Below are 17,680 nucleotides of genomic sequence, written 5' to 3' on the forward strand. Positions count from 1 at the left end.
TGTGACACTGTGCACAGGTGTGAGTGTGTGAGTGACTGGGTGAGTGTGTGAAACTGTCCACAGGTGTGAGTGTGTGAGTGATTGGGTGAGTGTGTGACACTGTCCACAGGTGTGAGTGTGTGAGTGACTGGGTGAGTGTGTGAAACTGTCCACAGGTGTTAGTGTGTGAGTGACTGGGTGAGTGTGTGACACTGTGCACAGGTGTGAGTGTGTGTGTGAGTGATTGGGTGAGTGTGTGAAACTGTCCACAGGTGTGAGTGTGTGAGTGACTGGGTGAGTGTGTGAGTGACTGGGTGAGTGTGTGAAACTGTCCACAGGTGTGAGTGACTGGGTGAGTGTGTGAGTGACTGGGTGAGTGTGTGAAACTGTCCACAGGTGTGAGTGTGTGAGTGACTGAGTGAGTGTGTGACACTGTGCACAGGTGTGAGTGTGTGTGTGAGTGATTGGGTGAGTGTGTGAAACTGTCCACAGGTGTGAGTGACTGGGTGAGTGTGTGAAACTGTCCACAGGTGTTAGTGTGTGAGTGACTGGGTGAGTGTGTGACACTGTGCACAGGTGTGAGTGTGTGTGTGAGTGATTGGGTGAGTGTGTGAAACTGTCCACAGGTGTGAGTGTGTGAGTGACTGGGTGAGTGTGTGAGTGACTGGGTGAGTGTGTGAAACTCCACAGGTGTGAGTGACTGGGTGAGTGTGTGAGTGACTGGGTGAGTGTGTGAAACTGTCCACAGGTGTGAGTGTGTGAGTGACTGAGTGAGTGTGTGACACTGTCCACAGGTGTGAGTGTGTGTGTATGAGTGATTGGGTGAGTGTGTGAAACTGTCCACAGGTGTGAGTGTGTGAGTGACTGGGTGAGTGTGTGAGTGACTGAGTGAGTGTGTGACACTGTCCACAGGTGTGAGTGTGTGTGTGAGTGATTGGGTGAGTGTGTGAAACTGTCCACAGGTGTGAGTGTGTGAGTGACTGGGTGAGTGTGTGGTGCTGTGTCCAGTGTTTCTTGGAAGACTCCGGACCCACTGCCACCATGATCTGGATGATGTATTTACAGAAGGTGAATGAATGAATGAATGAATGTGCACCAGGACACGCTGTGATTTAAATGTCACCATCGTTATTTATTCTTTAAGCATACATACAGTATAATATAAATATAAAATATGCACTTTTTTATTTTAAAATCGGTGAGACATCATTGTATCTGTGTTGAGACGACCATACAAACAGTTTGAGTTCTACCAAAAGTGGTCACGCAGCTGTAACAAACTGGTCACGGTGCCGTTCTGAAATAAGAGACACAGAGAGGACACTGAACTCTACACTGTATTCAACAAAGAGTCGACAGCAGCAGATGCACCACTCTGTAGAAACGGCATGGAACGCAAACGGCAAACATACCTAATAGCACTGTACAAAAACAACAGACCCATTCACAGTGGAGGGAGAAAATAAAGAACAGATGGAATGATGGACAGATGGAGCATCTCTTTTTTTTTCGTTTTTTAATGTTATCTCCTTTTGCCTTTTTAATTTATTTTTTATTTTGGCGGACATGCTCTTGGAGTTTGCTAAAAGTCAGAAGGTGAAGTACTGGGCGAACCACTCCTGTCTCTGAGGATCCGGGGACGCTACGGGGGACTCTTCTGTCTCAGGAGGGCTGTGGAGAGAGAGAGAGAGAGAGAGAGAGAGATTGAATCGGACAGAGAGACAAGGAGAGGGATTGGAAACAAAAGAGGGGGATGAAAGGAATGGGAGAGAAAGGGAAAGAGAGTAGGAGAGGGGAGGGGAAGAGAGAGAGAGAGAGAGAGAGGGTTTGAAAGGGACGTGGGGGAGAGAATTGAAAATCAAAAGGGAGGTGTGTGTGAGAGATGAGTGGGAGGGGAAGACGGAGAGAGAAAGAGATGGAGAGAATGAATAAGTGATAAGGTGATTAATAGAGAGGGGAGAGAGGGAGTGTGATAGAGAGAGAGATGTACAGATATCGAGATAGAGGGAGAGAGAGAAAGAAAGAGAAAGTGAAAACAGAGCAGTGCAGTGGTTATGCTGCAGTTGTAATTCTCAGGGCTGTCTTCACTTCTCATTCATGCATTCATCCTTCGATGTGACGGACAGTGTCGTCTCTCTCCGTCTCTAACCTCTCCTCTGTCTCGGGTCTGTCCCCTGGACGTCCCCTGGTGCAGAGCTCTGTGGCAGAGACAGGGCTGTCCTCAGTGTAATCTGAGCCCACTCTGGACCTGTGTCTCTGAGGGTCCCTGGGGACGAGGGCTCTCCACGGGCTCAGTGACTCTGACCGGACCAGGAATTCATGTGGTTGCTAAGGTGTTTCAGGTGGTTGCTAGGGTGGTTGTTAAAGTGTTGTAAGCAGGCTATATAAGGTGTTCTTAGTGATTCCTGTTGTGGATTCTTTGGTATTTCAGGTGGCCCATCTGGTTGGTGCGGAGGCTGCCAAGGTTGTTGCTAAGGTGTTGATAAATGGTTGCTATGGTGTTGCTAAAGTGTTTCATGTAGTGCTTTTCCACTGCAAAAAAACTGGATCTGCTCGACTCGGCTTGATTATTTTTACCTGGTCGTTTACCCACTCCCACAGCCCCCCCATGAAGTGGAGCTGGTGATGTCACAAAACCCCGTCTCTAATGGGAAACACAGGCTTTGAAAAACACAGCGGCGGCGGTAACGTTAGCCATTGTTTATTTGTTGTGCATTCTCGTGTTGTTGTTTACTTTTTATTTAATCTTTGGACCGAACTTAGCTCAGTGTCTGAACCTCTTTAAGACCCCTCAGAGGAATTTTAAAAGCTGCTGTTGAGAGTGAGATAAAAAGAAACGTGAAAGCTGCTGTAACTTCAGAGAATTTACAAGTGGTGAGTTAGCGCTGGAGCTCTGCATTGTGTAATGATTCTCCGTCCAATCAGCACTCGGCAGGGTTTACACGTCAAATATGTTGAGTACATATTCAGCTCAGTTGACAGCAGGCATGAGCTGGGATTAAAAAAGTACCCGGTTCCAGGATCAGGGCCCAAATTTGGCCAGTGGAAAAGCAAAAGAGTTTGGTCGCTATGGTGACTGATTTATTAGTTCAGGTGATTTTAATGTGTTCTGATTGGTTATTAAGGTGTCCCAGGTGGTTGTTATGTGGCTGCAAAGAGCTCCCTATTGGTTACTATGGTATCTTTGTACCGATCACTTTCGTGAGCATGGGGTGTGACTCGAGTGCTCCCGCCGTACACTGGAGACGGTTCTGACGGACAGTTCCAGTCTAGGTTTAAAGGTTCTGAGATCACTCGTCCTCGAAGAGCGTGTTAAATAGTAAAAAATAAGTGCAGCCTCTATCACAGTGGGACAGCAACGCGGTCTTCTGTTGCCATACCCTTAACTACGTTTAGTTTAGCTAGCTAAGTAAATCCCTTTTCACACGAGGTGCGGTAACGCTGCTCCTCTGTAAATCACAGTACACTAACAGTGTTAACGTGCACGTCAAGCTCACGCACACTCTCTGGTCCACTTTTGATGCAGTTGCTGAGCAGAAAACAATACAGCACTCAGCATTCTCGCTGTGTCATGTGACTTAGGCCCAAAATTAAAACCTGAAACAGCTCTATTTTTACTCCACAGCGTTTCGTAAACAGTGCGTATCCTTCCAGAGATGTTCACTGCAGAGGTTTGTGATACTCCTGCTACCTGCCAGCTGTTATTTTAAATACAAATGTGTTCTTAATGACTTCCCTGGTTTAATTAAAGGTTAAATAAATGAATAAATAATGACAGATCATGGATTTCTCATTTTCTCTAGAGTCTACATCACAGGCCTCAGAACAGATCACAGAAGCTGATGTTGTGCTGAAACCATTGAGGACTTTGGCCATCAGTTCCTCATGTTCCTCACGTAATGAAACTCTCATTCCGTTAGTTCTTTAAAAGACGTGTGAAATGGCAGTGAAATAAAGCTTTGCTACATGTTTTTCATGAATAATAACGAAGTTTAACTCTCAGGTAAATGACCAGAGGATGATGAGCTGTGGCCAATCAAAGAACTGAAGAATCAGCCACTCGTGCCTCATCGAGAACCGCGTGAGAACCTCTGGGGTGAAGCGGTCAGCGTTGTGGAGTAGCTCTGAACTCACAGGCCATGACACTTCTGCTGTTAAACCAGCCTTAGACGGCTACATTTGATCTGTGTGGCATCGCTCCAGAGAAATCCTCTCGTATTTTAGAGAAGGCACTAGAGAATTAAATCTAATCTCTTAAAATGTGTGGTTCTTTAAGGGTTCTTTTGTAAAGAAAATGGTTCCGTAGAAAACCACGAACCCTTAAAGAGCTCTTTGCATGATTAAAGTTTTCTTTACGTTGTGAAAGCCTTGTATACTGCTCCAAAAAGGTTCTTCTGTAGTTACAAAGTGAAGCTTGTTCCGATAGAAGAACCACGTTGGTGCTGTAAAGAACCACCTCCATCACATTCTCCATCAGTCTGAAGAACCCCTTCACGATGAACAGAACCCCTTTAATTATGCACGGGTTCTTCAAGTGTTCAGGGTTTTATTCAGAACCATTGTAAAGTGTGTAGAAGAAGAAGTCTGACAGACGCTGTAGGGCTGAGGGGTTTATTTGGTTTTGATGGTGAAAGGTTTCTCTGTTGTGGCTCACTGCTCCCTGCTGATATTTTCAGTCTGTCTCTCACTCTGACTGTCTGACTGTCTGTCTCTCACTCTGTCTGTCTGTTTCTCATTCAGTCTGTCTCTCACTCTGACTGTCTGACTGTCTGTCTCTCACTCTGTCTGTCTGTTTCTCATTCTGTCTGTCTCTCACTCTGACTGTCTGTTTCTCATTCTGTCTGTCTGTCTGTTTCTCATTCTGTCTCACTGTCTGTTTGACTGTCTGTCTGTCTCTCACTCTGTCTGTCTGACTATATGACTGTCTGTCTGTCTGTCTGTCTTTCTGTCACTCTGTCTGTCTTTCTGTCACTCTGTCTCTGTCTGTCTGACTATATGACTGTCTGTCTGTCACTGTCTGTCTGACTGTCTGTCTGTTACTCTGACTGTCACTCTGTCTTTCTGTCACTCTGTCTGTCTGTCTCTCATTCTGTCTGTCTGTCTCACTGTCTGTTACTCTGTCACTCTGTCTGTCTGTCTGTCACTCTGTCTGTCTGACTATATGACTGTCTGTCTGACTATCGGTCTGTCTGTCTGTCTGTCTTTCTGGCTATCTGTGTGTTTGTCTGTCTGTCTGTCTGAGTGTCTGTTTATCTGTCTGTCTGTCTGTCTGATGGGTGGATCTCTCCCATTGAGTCTGTTCTGCAGAAGTTGCAGGTCACTGATGAGCAGCTGATGCCTCCTCTCTAAGATGGGCTTCACATCTGGAGAGCCAGAGAGGAGAAAGTGAGGAGAGAGGAGGGAGACAGTTCTTTGAGTGTAACTGGCTAATACAAGGTGTCAAGTTCAGGAAATGGTGCTGAGCTAAAATGGCTCATTATAGGAAGGTGACGAAGGACAGATTAGAGTTTAATCAGTGAAATATGTCAGAGATGGATGGGCTCCCTGAATATTTAAAGTGTCTGGAAGGCAGTGAGGGGTCTGCTGCATTGTCATCGACCAAAACAACGGCAAGGAAATTAGTTTCTGGGCTTCCACGAGGCATCACGACAACGTCAGTGCATTCCACACTTTGTGTCCGTTACTGTTCGAGTGCTAATCACTGACAAGATCAAGTAATTTAGCACCACATCACTTTTCAGTTTGAGCAGCAATACCATAAACTTAGACATTCTCTCCTCTTCACCACAAGGACCAAACCCCACAGCAGTGTTCTCCCCCTGTGTTAACAGCCCCTGTTCAGAACGCCCGCTTTCAGCACCTGTTCCTTTAAATGATAATGAGCCGCTCTCTGTTCACCCCGACCCCGAGCGCACAGCAGTGAGGAGCGAGGAGCAGAAGCTCTGGTTTTTAGCCGTTTTCACTCTGTTCTCTTTCTTCTCCGTTCTCATATTCTCCGGCTGAGCACAGAAAAGTGACCGGGTGGTCTTGTTTCACAGTGTATGTGTTGGTGGGCTCCAGATCCCCACGTTAAAATGGTACGCTGCTGTATGAAGACGGTTTGCGCCACTCTGTCAGGACTGGAAGCACTGCTTTGTGTGGACGGTGCACGCCGTTGTGTTAATGTCCACATTCTCTGAACAACGGATTTGTACACAGTACGTCCATTTTAAATGTTGGAATCATCCTGTACCACCACCTTTCACAAAGAACCTCATCTTCTGTTCCTCCAACTTCCAGAGACTCGTTCCTTTTCACCAATATCTCTGCTGCAATCAGTGTTCTCTGTCCCAGATGCCTCAGTCCCAGCAAACTCAATTTAGCGCTCAGTTGTGCATGCATATTAGCCTTTTCATCACCAACTCAGCTCCTCCCTGCGCCCAGAAAAAAGGGGTGATGGCTTCAGCCGTAACACAATGAACTAATCATAGCCATGTCCCCTGTGGCGGGTGCTGGACTGAAGTCTAACATATTACAGAAATATAAATTCCACAGGGAGTGTGTTCCAGCAAACATCTTAACTCTGGGAAACACAGTCCGTAGTGTGGTAAAGGACTGGGCCATCACACATTTACGATGTGATGGTTAGACCGGGTGAATTCCAGACTGAGACACTGACTCTGACTGTAGTTTATATTTAACAGAAGGGGTTCTTGTTCTCAGTGATTCATTAGATTAGTTCACTTTTTCAAGGACTCTGATTGGGTAGTAGGAGCTAGGAAGTGCCCTGTGTGTGTGTCGAGTGGAACTACTGCCCATCCTGTCTGACCTGATACTACAGATAGACCGCCCAAACTGGGGTGTCCCCATCCGGCCAACCTTGACCATGAGACAGCACCTACACGTGAACCCGAACACGTCTTCTGAGTTGTGGATTCGTGCTGATCACTTGTGGAGTCGTCTGCATGTGCTCGAGTGTCTCACCTTCACCGTACTTTATTAAACCAGCTTTTAATACACTCAGACCATGGAGTTATAGACCACTGTACACTCACTTTACCCCCATCAGTGTCAATTCATACTGCTCTGTGTTTATTCACTGCTCTTTGTTTTGCTCCAGTGTTGACCAGCACGTTGGTGGAATGGTCTCAAATCAGTGGAATAGTCTCACGCCAGTGGATCAGACTCACATCAGTGGAATAGTCTCACGTCAGTGGAATAGTCTCACGTCAGTGGAATAGTCTCACGTCTCACATCAGTGGAATAGTCTCACGTCAGTGGAATAGTCTCACATCTCACATCAGTGGAATAGTCTCACGTCTCACATCAGTGGAATAGTCTCACGTCAGTGGAATAGTCTCACATCTCACATCAGTGGAATAGTCTCACGTCAGTGGATCAGACTCACATCAGTGGAGTAGTCTCACGTCACTGGAATAGTCTCGCGTCAGTGGAATAGTCTCACGTCAGTGGAATAGTCTCACGTCAGTGGGATAGTCTCACGTCAGTGGAATAGTCTCACGTCAGTGGAATAGTCTCACGTCAGTGGGATAGTCTCACGTCAGTGGAGTAGTCTCACGTCAGTGGAATAGCACACCTGATAAACAGACACAGTCGAGCGGAGGGTGTAAAGCTGAAGGGTGAACTATCCCAAACCAAACAGCCGGTCTGACACCTCCCGTGGTTCAACTGATGTATCATCAAAGCATTTCAGTGCTAGCTGTACCGTGTATGACGACGTATGTGACGAATAAACTTGATGTGGCATGACTGGGTTTGAATCCAACACTATATCTATGTTGCACTAAGGTACTGATCTACAAGATAACGGCTTTGTGTGGCCTACTTCTGCAGATGTCTCTGTTTAGGGCAGTGTTTCCCCAGTCCTGCCTGAGGGACCCCTACATATACCACATATTGGCTTTGCTCCAGGTCTCCTAAGCCCTGAACTGGAGTATCGTTAAATACCTGCTACAGATAATACCACAACAAACGCATTTGACTTCATCTACATGGAGCCTGCACAGAGACTGTGAGAATGTGTGTCATGTCAGAGTGTTATCAGCCTGGCTACACTTCAACCAACAAGGTTTATTTAGCTTTAGGGCATTATCCCATTCAAATTTTAATCGGCTGTCTCTTCTCATTAACGTAGTGTTGTGTAGCTGTGCACCAGACTAGGGCTTGATTCCCCACCTGGGTAAACCCACCACAATACACCAATAAGTGTCCTTTAGCAGGATTTTAAACATGGCATTAGCCAACACCTGTAGCATGGTTAGAAATGTAATGGCGCTTTTCCACTGCATGTTCCCGACTCTGCTTGGTTCTTTTCCTTCTCCATTAGTCAGCTCTGGTTCTGGAAGCGGGTTCTTGTTTAGTGGCTGTTCTCTCGTGGTTCAGAGCGAGTCGAGTAGGGACTAAACCGTGGCGTGTAAACCTTGCAGAGCGCTGATTGTCCAGAGAGAGTCGTCACTCTACGCCACGCGACGCAGACGACCAGCACCAACTCTCCATCTGTAAAATCTCCAGCTGCAGCAGAGATCACGTTTGTTTTTATCCGACTCACGACGGCAGCTCGTAAAATGACGCCGTGGTCTTTTGAAGAGGTTCAAACGCTCCTTGGATCGGTGGCCGACGAAAGAATCCAGCGAGAGCTGGACGCTGCAACAAGGAAGGAACAAACTCTACTGATCTGTCTGAACTGATGACGGAGCTGTGTTCAGTCCCAAACAACAACAACACGCCAATACACCATGAGTAAACACCGCTTAACGTTACCACCGCCGTTGTTGTGGTTTCCAAAGCGTGCTGTTCCTGTTAGAGACGGGGGTTTGAGACGACACCGGATACATTTCCAGGGGGAGGCTGTTGCAGTGGAAAATGAACCAGGGACCAAACAGTGAGCAGAGTCAAGTAGAGTCCAATAAAGTTGAATAGAGTAGGCGCCATATGTCTCTGTGTATAAGTGCATCTGCAAAAGCTGTAAATGTGAAAGGCAGAGGAACAGAGCACAATGTGGACTTTGTAGGGGTCGCTGGGAGAGTTCAGAACTGTTAGAAATCAGAGGGGTTTTAGAGTGAGGACGTGTGAATGTTGATTTGTCTTGGTGCATTTTGCTGAACAAGGAGGTGGGGGTCACCTTGTCTCAGCGTGAGCCAGACAGCCTGTGTGTGTGTGTGTGTGTGTAGCGGAGAGACAGGCAAGTCCCATGGCGATGGAGGGCAGCCTCGCACAAGTCCGTCTCACCACTTCACCATCAGCTCATTCACATTCAGGACAGCATGCAAGCAGAGACACACAGCAGCACCCCAGACGCAAAGGCACTTTTCAGGAACGAGTGCAGGGGAGGCGTCCGCGAAGCACAGCCATGCATGCGCAACACTCTCACGCAGCTCACGTGCAGCAGCAAACCCAGTCGAAGGCTGAGGTTTATTAGAGAAAACGGTTTCCGAGGTTTGGAGGAAGATACCCAGAAAAGCAGTGCACATACACAGACACATAATACAGAGGATGAACATGAGATCGCACACTTTAATGCAGCCTCATCCTCTCGGCGGCCGCAGGTCACGTGACCTGAAAGGGCAGAGTTATTTACAGAACAGAGAAACAGTGACACACACATCAGAGAAAACAAATAAAACCACTTCAGTAACATGGACATCACGTATGAGTTGTATAACTTCCAGCACAGGGACGGGGAAGAGACAAACACCACGACACAGAGACGACAAAAGAAAAGACGTGCACCGAGACGATGAGGACACATGCTCCCTTTTGCATTCCAATGCCATTCCCAAAGCTCATGTATGGGACTCAGTGGTCATTGTGATACTCATACATGTGTACAGTACGGTGATAAAGCGTGTACTCTTCATGCCTCTGGAAAGAAACCCAATGTGTTCAAAAAAAAGAAGCCAAGCCAAGTGCTGGTTCTTCAGTTCCAGCGAGGACTTGATCATTGTCTCTTTGGGACCCAGGTAAGTCTTTTGTACCAGCGTTATCTTAGCATGGGACTTCAACAAGACCCCTGTTCTTTCGGGAGCCCGGGAGAAGGCATTCGTTTAATCCTGGCACTGATTATTTCGAAGCTGAGTGATCTGCAAATTCATAGCCACACACTGGCGATATATTCGAAAGGAGCCAAGGATCAAGAAACACAACAAAAAAAACCATATCAACCTGTCAGTGTCACACTGGCTTCTTTCCAGCATCTCAAAGTATCTAAGAGTAGTTAAAAAGGGGGATACTGCAACAACCAGCAACTTCCGGAAGCGTCTGTGCTTAGAAAACCCCTCAGAACAGGTCGATGTGGAAAGTCTTTATTGATGATGTTGTGCTTGTCCTCTGGCTTGTGGTGTGAAGAGTGGGAGAGTGGGAGAGAGAGAGAGAGACAGAGAGAGAGAGACAGAGATGGCGTCTGTGGTGGGGAGGTGTGGCTCACCTCATGAATTTCTTGGGCTCGGTGGGAGGGGTCGGTGGGGGGAGTGGTTTGCTGGTGTTGAGCTCCAGCTGGTGAATGGGGGAGTTGGGGATAGGTTCGAGGCGACTGGGCTGGGGCTGGCCGCTCCCTGTCCCCGAAGCCTCCGCATTGGCCCTTAGATTGGGCGAGCTGCTGAATCGGTTGGCCGATTTGTCATTCTTTCTCTTTTGCTACACAGAAGGACACAAAAACAAAAATATAAAGACGTATAGATATATAGACGTATCCCTAGGAGTCGGGAGAGCGGCTCTGGTTAATAGAGTAGGCTCCGCTATGACCTCCCGTCTTCTCAGCCACAAAACCAAGCTCATGGGTTGATGGTGAAGCTTGCACCTCTCAGCAGTGGAAGCAACAGTCGCTCTCAGCCAAATCAAAATGAGGCAGAAACAGAGGTGGCAGAAAGGAAGAGGCTACTGAAAGTGTGCGAGTGATAAAGAATGGCTTGGAAAGCAAAGAAGAAGAAGAAGAAGGGCTGGATGTCTAAACAGGGAGAAAACAGGGACACACACACACACACAGAGACACACACTACACACACACACACGTGACGTTGACACTGAAACAGATATTGGAAGTTATAGAACAGTGTTCCTCAAGTCTGGTTCTACAGGGTCATGGCAGTAACACGGATTAGTGCTTAGCCTGCTCCAGCACCTGAGTCAACCCAGCGCTTCCATCCTTCTCCACACTGGGCCCTCCGTGAGCCGGACCAGGGCCAGTACTAATCCGTGCAGTGCTGTGAGCCTTCAGGACTGGATTGAGAACACAGATGGGGCAGCAGTGAACCACCCGCTCATGCGCACAGGCCCTTTGGGTTACTGCAGTTACACTGAAATGGGACGATCGATTCCCGCCTCTGACAGGACCAGGGGTGCACTCGTATGGAATTTAGCAGCTGATAATAATAACTGATAACAACATCCAGGCAAAGCTTGATACCTGTGACCAGTGCTGATCATTTTAGGATTTAAAGACAACCCATATATAAATGAGATGTAAGCCATATTGAAGCCACATGAAGATGAGGTGTCATCAACTACACCAGAGGTGAGGAACCTCATTGACCTTAGACACAGACAAATCTGGATTAAACTCCCCTTTCACAAACCTGCTTTGAAACATGGTGTTGGTTTTTCTGAGCCCTTTTCCGCTCACACAACTGGTACTTGAACTGGTTCCATTCAAGATCCTTGGAGCTCTCCAGCGAACTGACCTTCTTTTCCACCAGTTTTGATTGGAACCAATGATACATCCTCAGCGCAGGGTGTCGCAATGTTGCTGTTAGTGTTGTCATGTTACAAAAATTATGACTTTCGATACAATACCTGCCTAAATATCTCGATACCGATACTGAAACGGTACCATCGCAAAACCCTAAAACATCAGGAAAAACAATGTACTTTCTCCACAAGCTGAGGGCAGTTGGCAAAATCACTCATATCCGCTTGTTAAGTGGGAAGCCACACGTGACGTTTCGCCATTTCTGGTTCCAATCATGCCTTCAGTCCCGTGTCATACGTCCACAGCTTTGTCAACATAAGACAACAACATAAGTTCATAATAGTCTGTCACAAAACATAGGTTTTATTTAGTTGTTCTGTGATAAAACAAGTATATTTAAATTTATTCTAAAATATTTTGGCCCAGTTGGCGTTCCATAGCGCTCAGCCATAGACACTCCTGTATTCTGCGCCTCTGGAGGCGCCCAGGCACTCCGTCCCTCTCCCAGGCCCAGAGAGTGACTGATCTCGGCATACCGCCTCTCCTTGGCTTCGTCTGAGTCCCTGTTATTGGTTTACAGACGTGTCAATCACTTCTGACCCGCCCACTCAGAGCTCTGAGCGAATCCTAGTGGAGAGCGCTGTTCAGCAGCGCACCCCTCCCCCGGGTAAAAGGACCCCGCTCACAGCCGGCAGCTGCTCATTGGTGCACAGCTTACACTAAGGAACGGCCTCAGCTTTGAATCCATGAAAACTTATCTTTTGGAGCTTTTCACCGGTGAGGCTCTTTCCTGAGACTGGAAGTGATGTTTAAAGACAGAATCCAGAATCCAGAATACAGTTTTTAATGACATAGTATTGAGTATTGAGGTAAAGGTATACCGTTCAACACTAGTTGCTGTGAATTCAGCACCAGAGCCGCAGATAAAGAGTCAGGACAGAGTCATGGTTTGTCCACTGTTACAGAGCGTTCAGATCAGAGTGAGATGTGACGCACGTGTTGAAACGATGCAGTGTTCTGTCTCGTTCTAGGGCCGTCTGCTGACATGGGGAACAGTGAGAACCGTGGAGAACAGTCGCCTTAAAGTGACCTCACCTTGAGTCGCGCTGACCATGGCCCCAGAAACCACACAGACAGCAATTTCCTATTTTTATTTCATTTCTTTCCAAATCAGAAATCCAACAACAGGTCGTTTCTTGTTTTCCATTTTCCCATTTCAGAGCGAAAAGTTCCACGGACCCGTCTGGTTCTCCGATCTTTACCCAGAACCTCACTGAGGTGTTATCATAAGATCTTGTCTTATTTTATCTTTTAACACACTGAAAACAACCTCTTCCAGCTCCACTTCACTATGTGGCTTTATTGGAGGTTCTGAGCTCTTTCTGGAGCTTCTTTATCTTCACACACACACAGACACCATCACAGTTCGCACTGAAGAACCATCACTTCTTTGTTGGTGCTCACTGCACCTCCCTGAGCACCTTCATGGTCTCTGCTCGTACCGCCCCTGGTAGAGGGGGGGGTGATCTGCGTGTTTGGTGGTGGAAGGTTGGTCAGTGTTGCTGTTCTTCAGGACGGTGAGGGTTTCTTCACTGTCGGTGCACTGGCTTTCCTTTCACTCCAAACAAAAGCACATCCTCATTATCAGCTGTCCTCCAGTGAGCCGCTTCTGTAAACTCCACCGTACTGATGCCCGAGACTCAGATATTGAATGAAGCAGTTGAAACATGTTTATATAATCCGCAGAACACCCAATGGCCATTTCAAAAAGCCAGGATACACAACCAATAATAATCCAGGCGATATATAACAGGCCTCATATGGTTGAGCGTAGGGCTGTGTGTGTGTCGTAGGCTGAAGGTTCCCCACCCCTGCACTTCACTATGTATTTCTATGAGCTACAAGCTTCTGATTGGTCCAAATCATAGCCACGGCTAGCTACAAGCTACAAGGGACTAAGGTGGAGGTAAAACTGGACCTTCATGTAAACAGTTACAGTTACCAGCTTCGCCGCTGATGTCAGATCTCTAACATCTCCATTTCTTGGTGAAAACTCATCAGACACCGAAACAAACTGTGCACCTCTGGTCAGGACTCATTTTCCCAAAAGCACGCCGTAAAAACCATCCAAACACATTCTCCACGCAGCACTGACAGCCGTGCTTTTGAGAAACTGGACGCTGATAAAAGTCAGGAGAGAGCTAAAGACGGGCTCCTCATTTACGCATGTCATGGGCAGATATGAGTCTCATTATTCACACACACACACACACACAGTGAATTTCTGAACCTGCGACGTGTCTACGTGTACTGCCTTTGATTGATGTAGTAGTAAGAATGAAGCAGTGTCTGATTAGGGTCTGTTTAGGGTCTGATTAGGGGGAAAAGCTGGGTAAACGCTTCTAGGTGGGCTTTCAGAAGCCTCCAGTCTTAGGCAGGTGTAAAAGTTACAAAGAAAAGCAGCACATACACACGTTCCACCATCATTATCACCATCTGTCTCAGTCAAGGATTAGAAGCAATGTGGGAAGCAGAGTTTAGGGCTGTCAGATCTTTCAAATGAAGCACTGTGATTAATCCCTTGGGTTTTGTGTAAATAAAAGTCTGATTTACAGTTTCTATTAATAAAGACGATGTCTATCCTGTAGCTGTGAGAGAAATACAAACGGGTAAATGGCTAATGAATCCACTCTCTTCAGCAGATTCTTCCTCTGGCTGAACTCTGAGGGGCTGGTGTAGAAGGGGGTGGGGCCTTGCGCCACTGAATCTATAAATATACTGGCCTCATCTCGCCTTATTTCCAGGAAAACAAAGAAAGGCCCCCGCGGCCAGGAGACCGAAACCTGAGGGTGGACGAGTGAGGCACGAGGGGCCATTAACGGGCGTGAACATTGCCTCACTGATGTGCAAACAGAGATTTGTCATAGTACTGTAGTAAGGAGACACGTCATCTGTGTCTTTATAGACGATTTTAACCAGAGAGGGCGCTGTAGAGGAGGAACAATGTTTTGATAGTTTTGTTATTAAAAAGCAAGGGTCTGGGAGTAAAGGGTGGACTCACTCTTTAAAGGGTGACAATAGGAAGATGTGTTCATTAAAGCTGCACTATGTGAGCCTTGGCGCCCTCTCTGGTGGAAATAAGTAACTGCAGAAGAACGCTGCGTCCTAATTAAACATCTCCGACCCAACAGCTCTGACTCTTACAGTGTGGCTCGCAGCAGCAGGAGGTAAAGAGTTTTCCTCTTGACTCAGTGACACCACTTCTGTCTGTAGCTAATCGTACGTAGTGCAGCTTTAATGTAGTAATTAAAATGATTAAATTGTTATTTGAATAATCACGAATAGTTAAATTCCACCCTCTCCTTCTCTGTGAATCTGCGGTGGAATCCTTGTCACTCTATAATTATATTATACACTTCTCGCAGTTGGAGCGAGAGCTCTTCTCTGTGTTGTTTTGGTGAATAGTGATTCGTGTATAGTGAATAGTGATATTTTGAGTGTTTATTACTTTGTTGTGCCTCAGTTCAGTTTCATTTGGCTGTATTTTGTATCAATAATGAATGTGAACAGGTTCAGTCATGATGCTGATCAGTTTAACACTTGTTCAGAGGATAGTCCACAGGGACAGCCCTAAAGACGACGTGCTTCTGATCCTTGACTACAGTGACGTTAGAGTGTTCCTCAAGCCCCCAACAGCACATCAGCACACAGGGAGTTCCAGCAGCTCCAGGAAACCCTTCCTGATGTGGAACAACACTGAAGGCTGCTGCGTTATGAAACGAGAGAGAGAAAGAGAGAGAGGAGAGAGAGAGAAAGAGAGAAGAGTGAGAGAGAGAGAGAGAGAGAGAGAATAGAAAAAGAGAAATAGAGAGAGAGAGAGAGAAAGCGAGAGAGAGAGAGAGAAAGAGAGGGAGAGAGATAGAGAGAGAGAAAGAAAGAAGAGAGAGAGAAGAGAGAGAGAAAGAGAGGGAGAGAGATAGAGAGAGAGAAAGAAAAAAGAGAGAGAGAGATAGACAGACAGAGAGAGAGAGGGAGAGAGAGAGTTAGAGAGAAAGAGAGTGAGAGAGAGAGTGAGAGAGAGAAAGAGAGAGAGAGAGTGAGAGAGAGAGAAAGAGAGAGAAAGAGTGAGAGAGAAAGAGAGAGAGAGAGAGAAAGAAAAAAGAGAGAGAGAGATAGACAGACAGAGAGAGAGAGGGAGAGAAAGAGAGAGAGAGAGAGAGATAGACAGACAGAGAGAGAGTTAGAGAGAAAGAGTGAGAGAGAGAGAGTGAGAGAGAGAGAGAGAGAAAAAGAGAGAGAGTGAGAGAGAGAGAGAGAGAAAGAGAGAGAGAGAGAGAGAAAGAGAGAGAGAGAGAGAGAGAGAGAGAGAGAGAGAAAGAGAGAATGAGAGAGAGAAAGAGAGAGAAAGAGAGAGAGTGAGAGAGAGAGAGAGAAAGAGAGAGAGAGAGAAAGAGAGAGTGAGAGAGAAAGAGAGAGAGAGAGAGAGAGAGTAAGAGAGAAAGAGAGAGAGAAAGAGAGAGAAAGAGAGAGAGTGAAAGAGAGAGAGAGAGAGAAAGAAAGAAAGAGAGAGCGAGAGAGAGAGAGAGGGGGGGGTTAGTCAGACTCACCTTGATGAGGGGGTTTATCACGCCGACGTTGGGGCTGGTGTTAAACACTTTGTTGAAGTTGGTCTCTCGGTTCACGAGCTCCAGCTGGTAGAACTTTTTATCGTCCTGCGCACACAGGGCATATCTCAGGTCACTGTGCACATGAATGTCTCGCCTACTTTGTGCTGTGTAAGGAAGGGCAGATCTTCAGTGAATACGTGACTGACACGACTCTGACAGTTCGGTCGCCTCTGTGTAGAGTAAACGTCAGAGGGTTTCACAGCAACTGTGGCTTATTTTAAAGAGAATATAAAAACTGTTTCTGATTAATCTACAACACCAGTAGAACGTGTTGGTCCCGAGCAACTTCTCATCTTTCAAATAACTCAAAACCCGTTAATAATATATTTGTAAACGTCTCACAGTGGGAGTTTGACACAAATATCACCCACCAATATATTATTAACACAACTGACGTTCTTTAATGAAAATCTAATTCTATTATGACGTTTAAATATGTATCAGACTGATGTCGTGTAAATAACGGTTTAATAATAATAAACACGTCGGTTGGTATTGTATTAAAAAGAGCCACAGGTTCCCGAACTGCAGCGTTATACGTTTGTTTATCACTTGCAGTGTGACCATGGCAACAGAGCACTATTTATTGTGTTATATAATAACAATACAGGAGGTCCTCGGGTTACGTCAGTCCCGAGTTACGATGTTTCGTGGTTACGACACATCTCCCATTTACTGTATAAAGCCTTGTTTCGACTTAGGTGGTTTTGCGTCGTAAACGTCGTAACGTGAACTTCGTGTGTGGTGTGTGCGGCGCGGCGGGAGAATACACGGTTACGTGGCTCGGGACCGAGGAGGATAGGTGTTAGGATAGGATAAGTATTTACGTACGTACAGTATTTACGTATGTTCCGACTTACACCGACAATCAGTTTACGACGTGACGTAGGAACGGATCAACGTCGTAAGTCGAGGACCCCCTGTATAAGCGCTCAAACGGAAATGACTCCAAACTTTAGAACGGCAGTGTGATTCTGGAGCCTCTACGGCCGAGTCCTGCCTTCAACACTTCACTCACCACCAGCTTCTTGACCAGAGACTCCCTCTCGGTCACCATGTCCTTCAGCTCAGCGATCATCTGGAGGTCTTCTGGCCTGCTCTCTCGGTTCCTGAACTTCTCCTCCGTCCCCTCCAGCCTGAGGAACACCAACAGAAGTTCACTTTTCACTTACGTTACGAAACAAGCCCGTGAAGCAGGTCGGCGCTCTGAGCTGGCCGTGCACCGCTGGAGGAGAGATTTGAGTTCTCTGGAACTCCATTAGACGGTCCCGGGCTCAGGGTGCTTGGAAAGCCATTAGTTTCGAATCAATGTGAAGGTACCATCCCACTTCACTGTCTCCACTTTAATCTC

General features: G+C 46.7%; 1 protein-coding gene and 1 long non-coding RNA gene across 2 annotated transcripts in view; one reads left to right on the forward strand and one right to left on the reverse strand.

Annotated features, from left to right (window-relative positions):
• Positions 1 to 1,107: 1,107 nt before the first annotated feature.
• fam184ab (family with sequence similarity 184 member Ab) overlaps positions 1,108 to 17,680 on the reverse strand; it is a 126,750-nt gene continuing 110,177 nt past the window's right edge. The window contains exons 16-19 of the mRNA XM_066677780.1: positions 17,348 to 17,465; positions 16,270 to 16,374; positions 10,403 to 10,611; positions 1,108 to 1,650 (exon numbers count right to left, since the gene is read on the reverse strand). Of these exons, the coding sequence (XP_066533877.1) occupies positions 1,569 to 1,650; positions 10,403 to 10,611; positions 16,270 to 16,374; positions 17,348 to 17,465 (514 nt within the window). The 3' untranslated portion in view covers positions 1,108 to 1,568. The remainder of the gene's footprint in view (positions 1,651 to 10,402; positions 10,612 to 16,269; positions 16,375 to 17,347; positions 17,466 to 17,680) is intronic.
• LOC136702633 (uncharacterized) lies at positions 3,570 to 4,117 on the forward strand. Its single transcript, XR_010803940.1, has 3 exons — positions 3,570 to 3,650; positions 3,783 to 3,875; positions 3,983 to 4,117. It is a non-coding gene; the product is annotated as an uncharacterized lncRNA (long non-coding RNA).

The sequence above is a fragment of the Hoplias malabaricus genome, chromosome 7 (assembly GCF_029633855.1).
Source record: "Hoplias malabaricus isolate fHopMal1 chromosome 7, fHopMal1.hap1, whole genome shotgun sequence".
Classification (NCBI taxonomy): domain Eukaryota; kingdom Metazoa; phylum Chordata; class Actinopteri; order Characiformes; family Erythrinidae; genus Hoplias; species Hoplias malabaricus.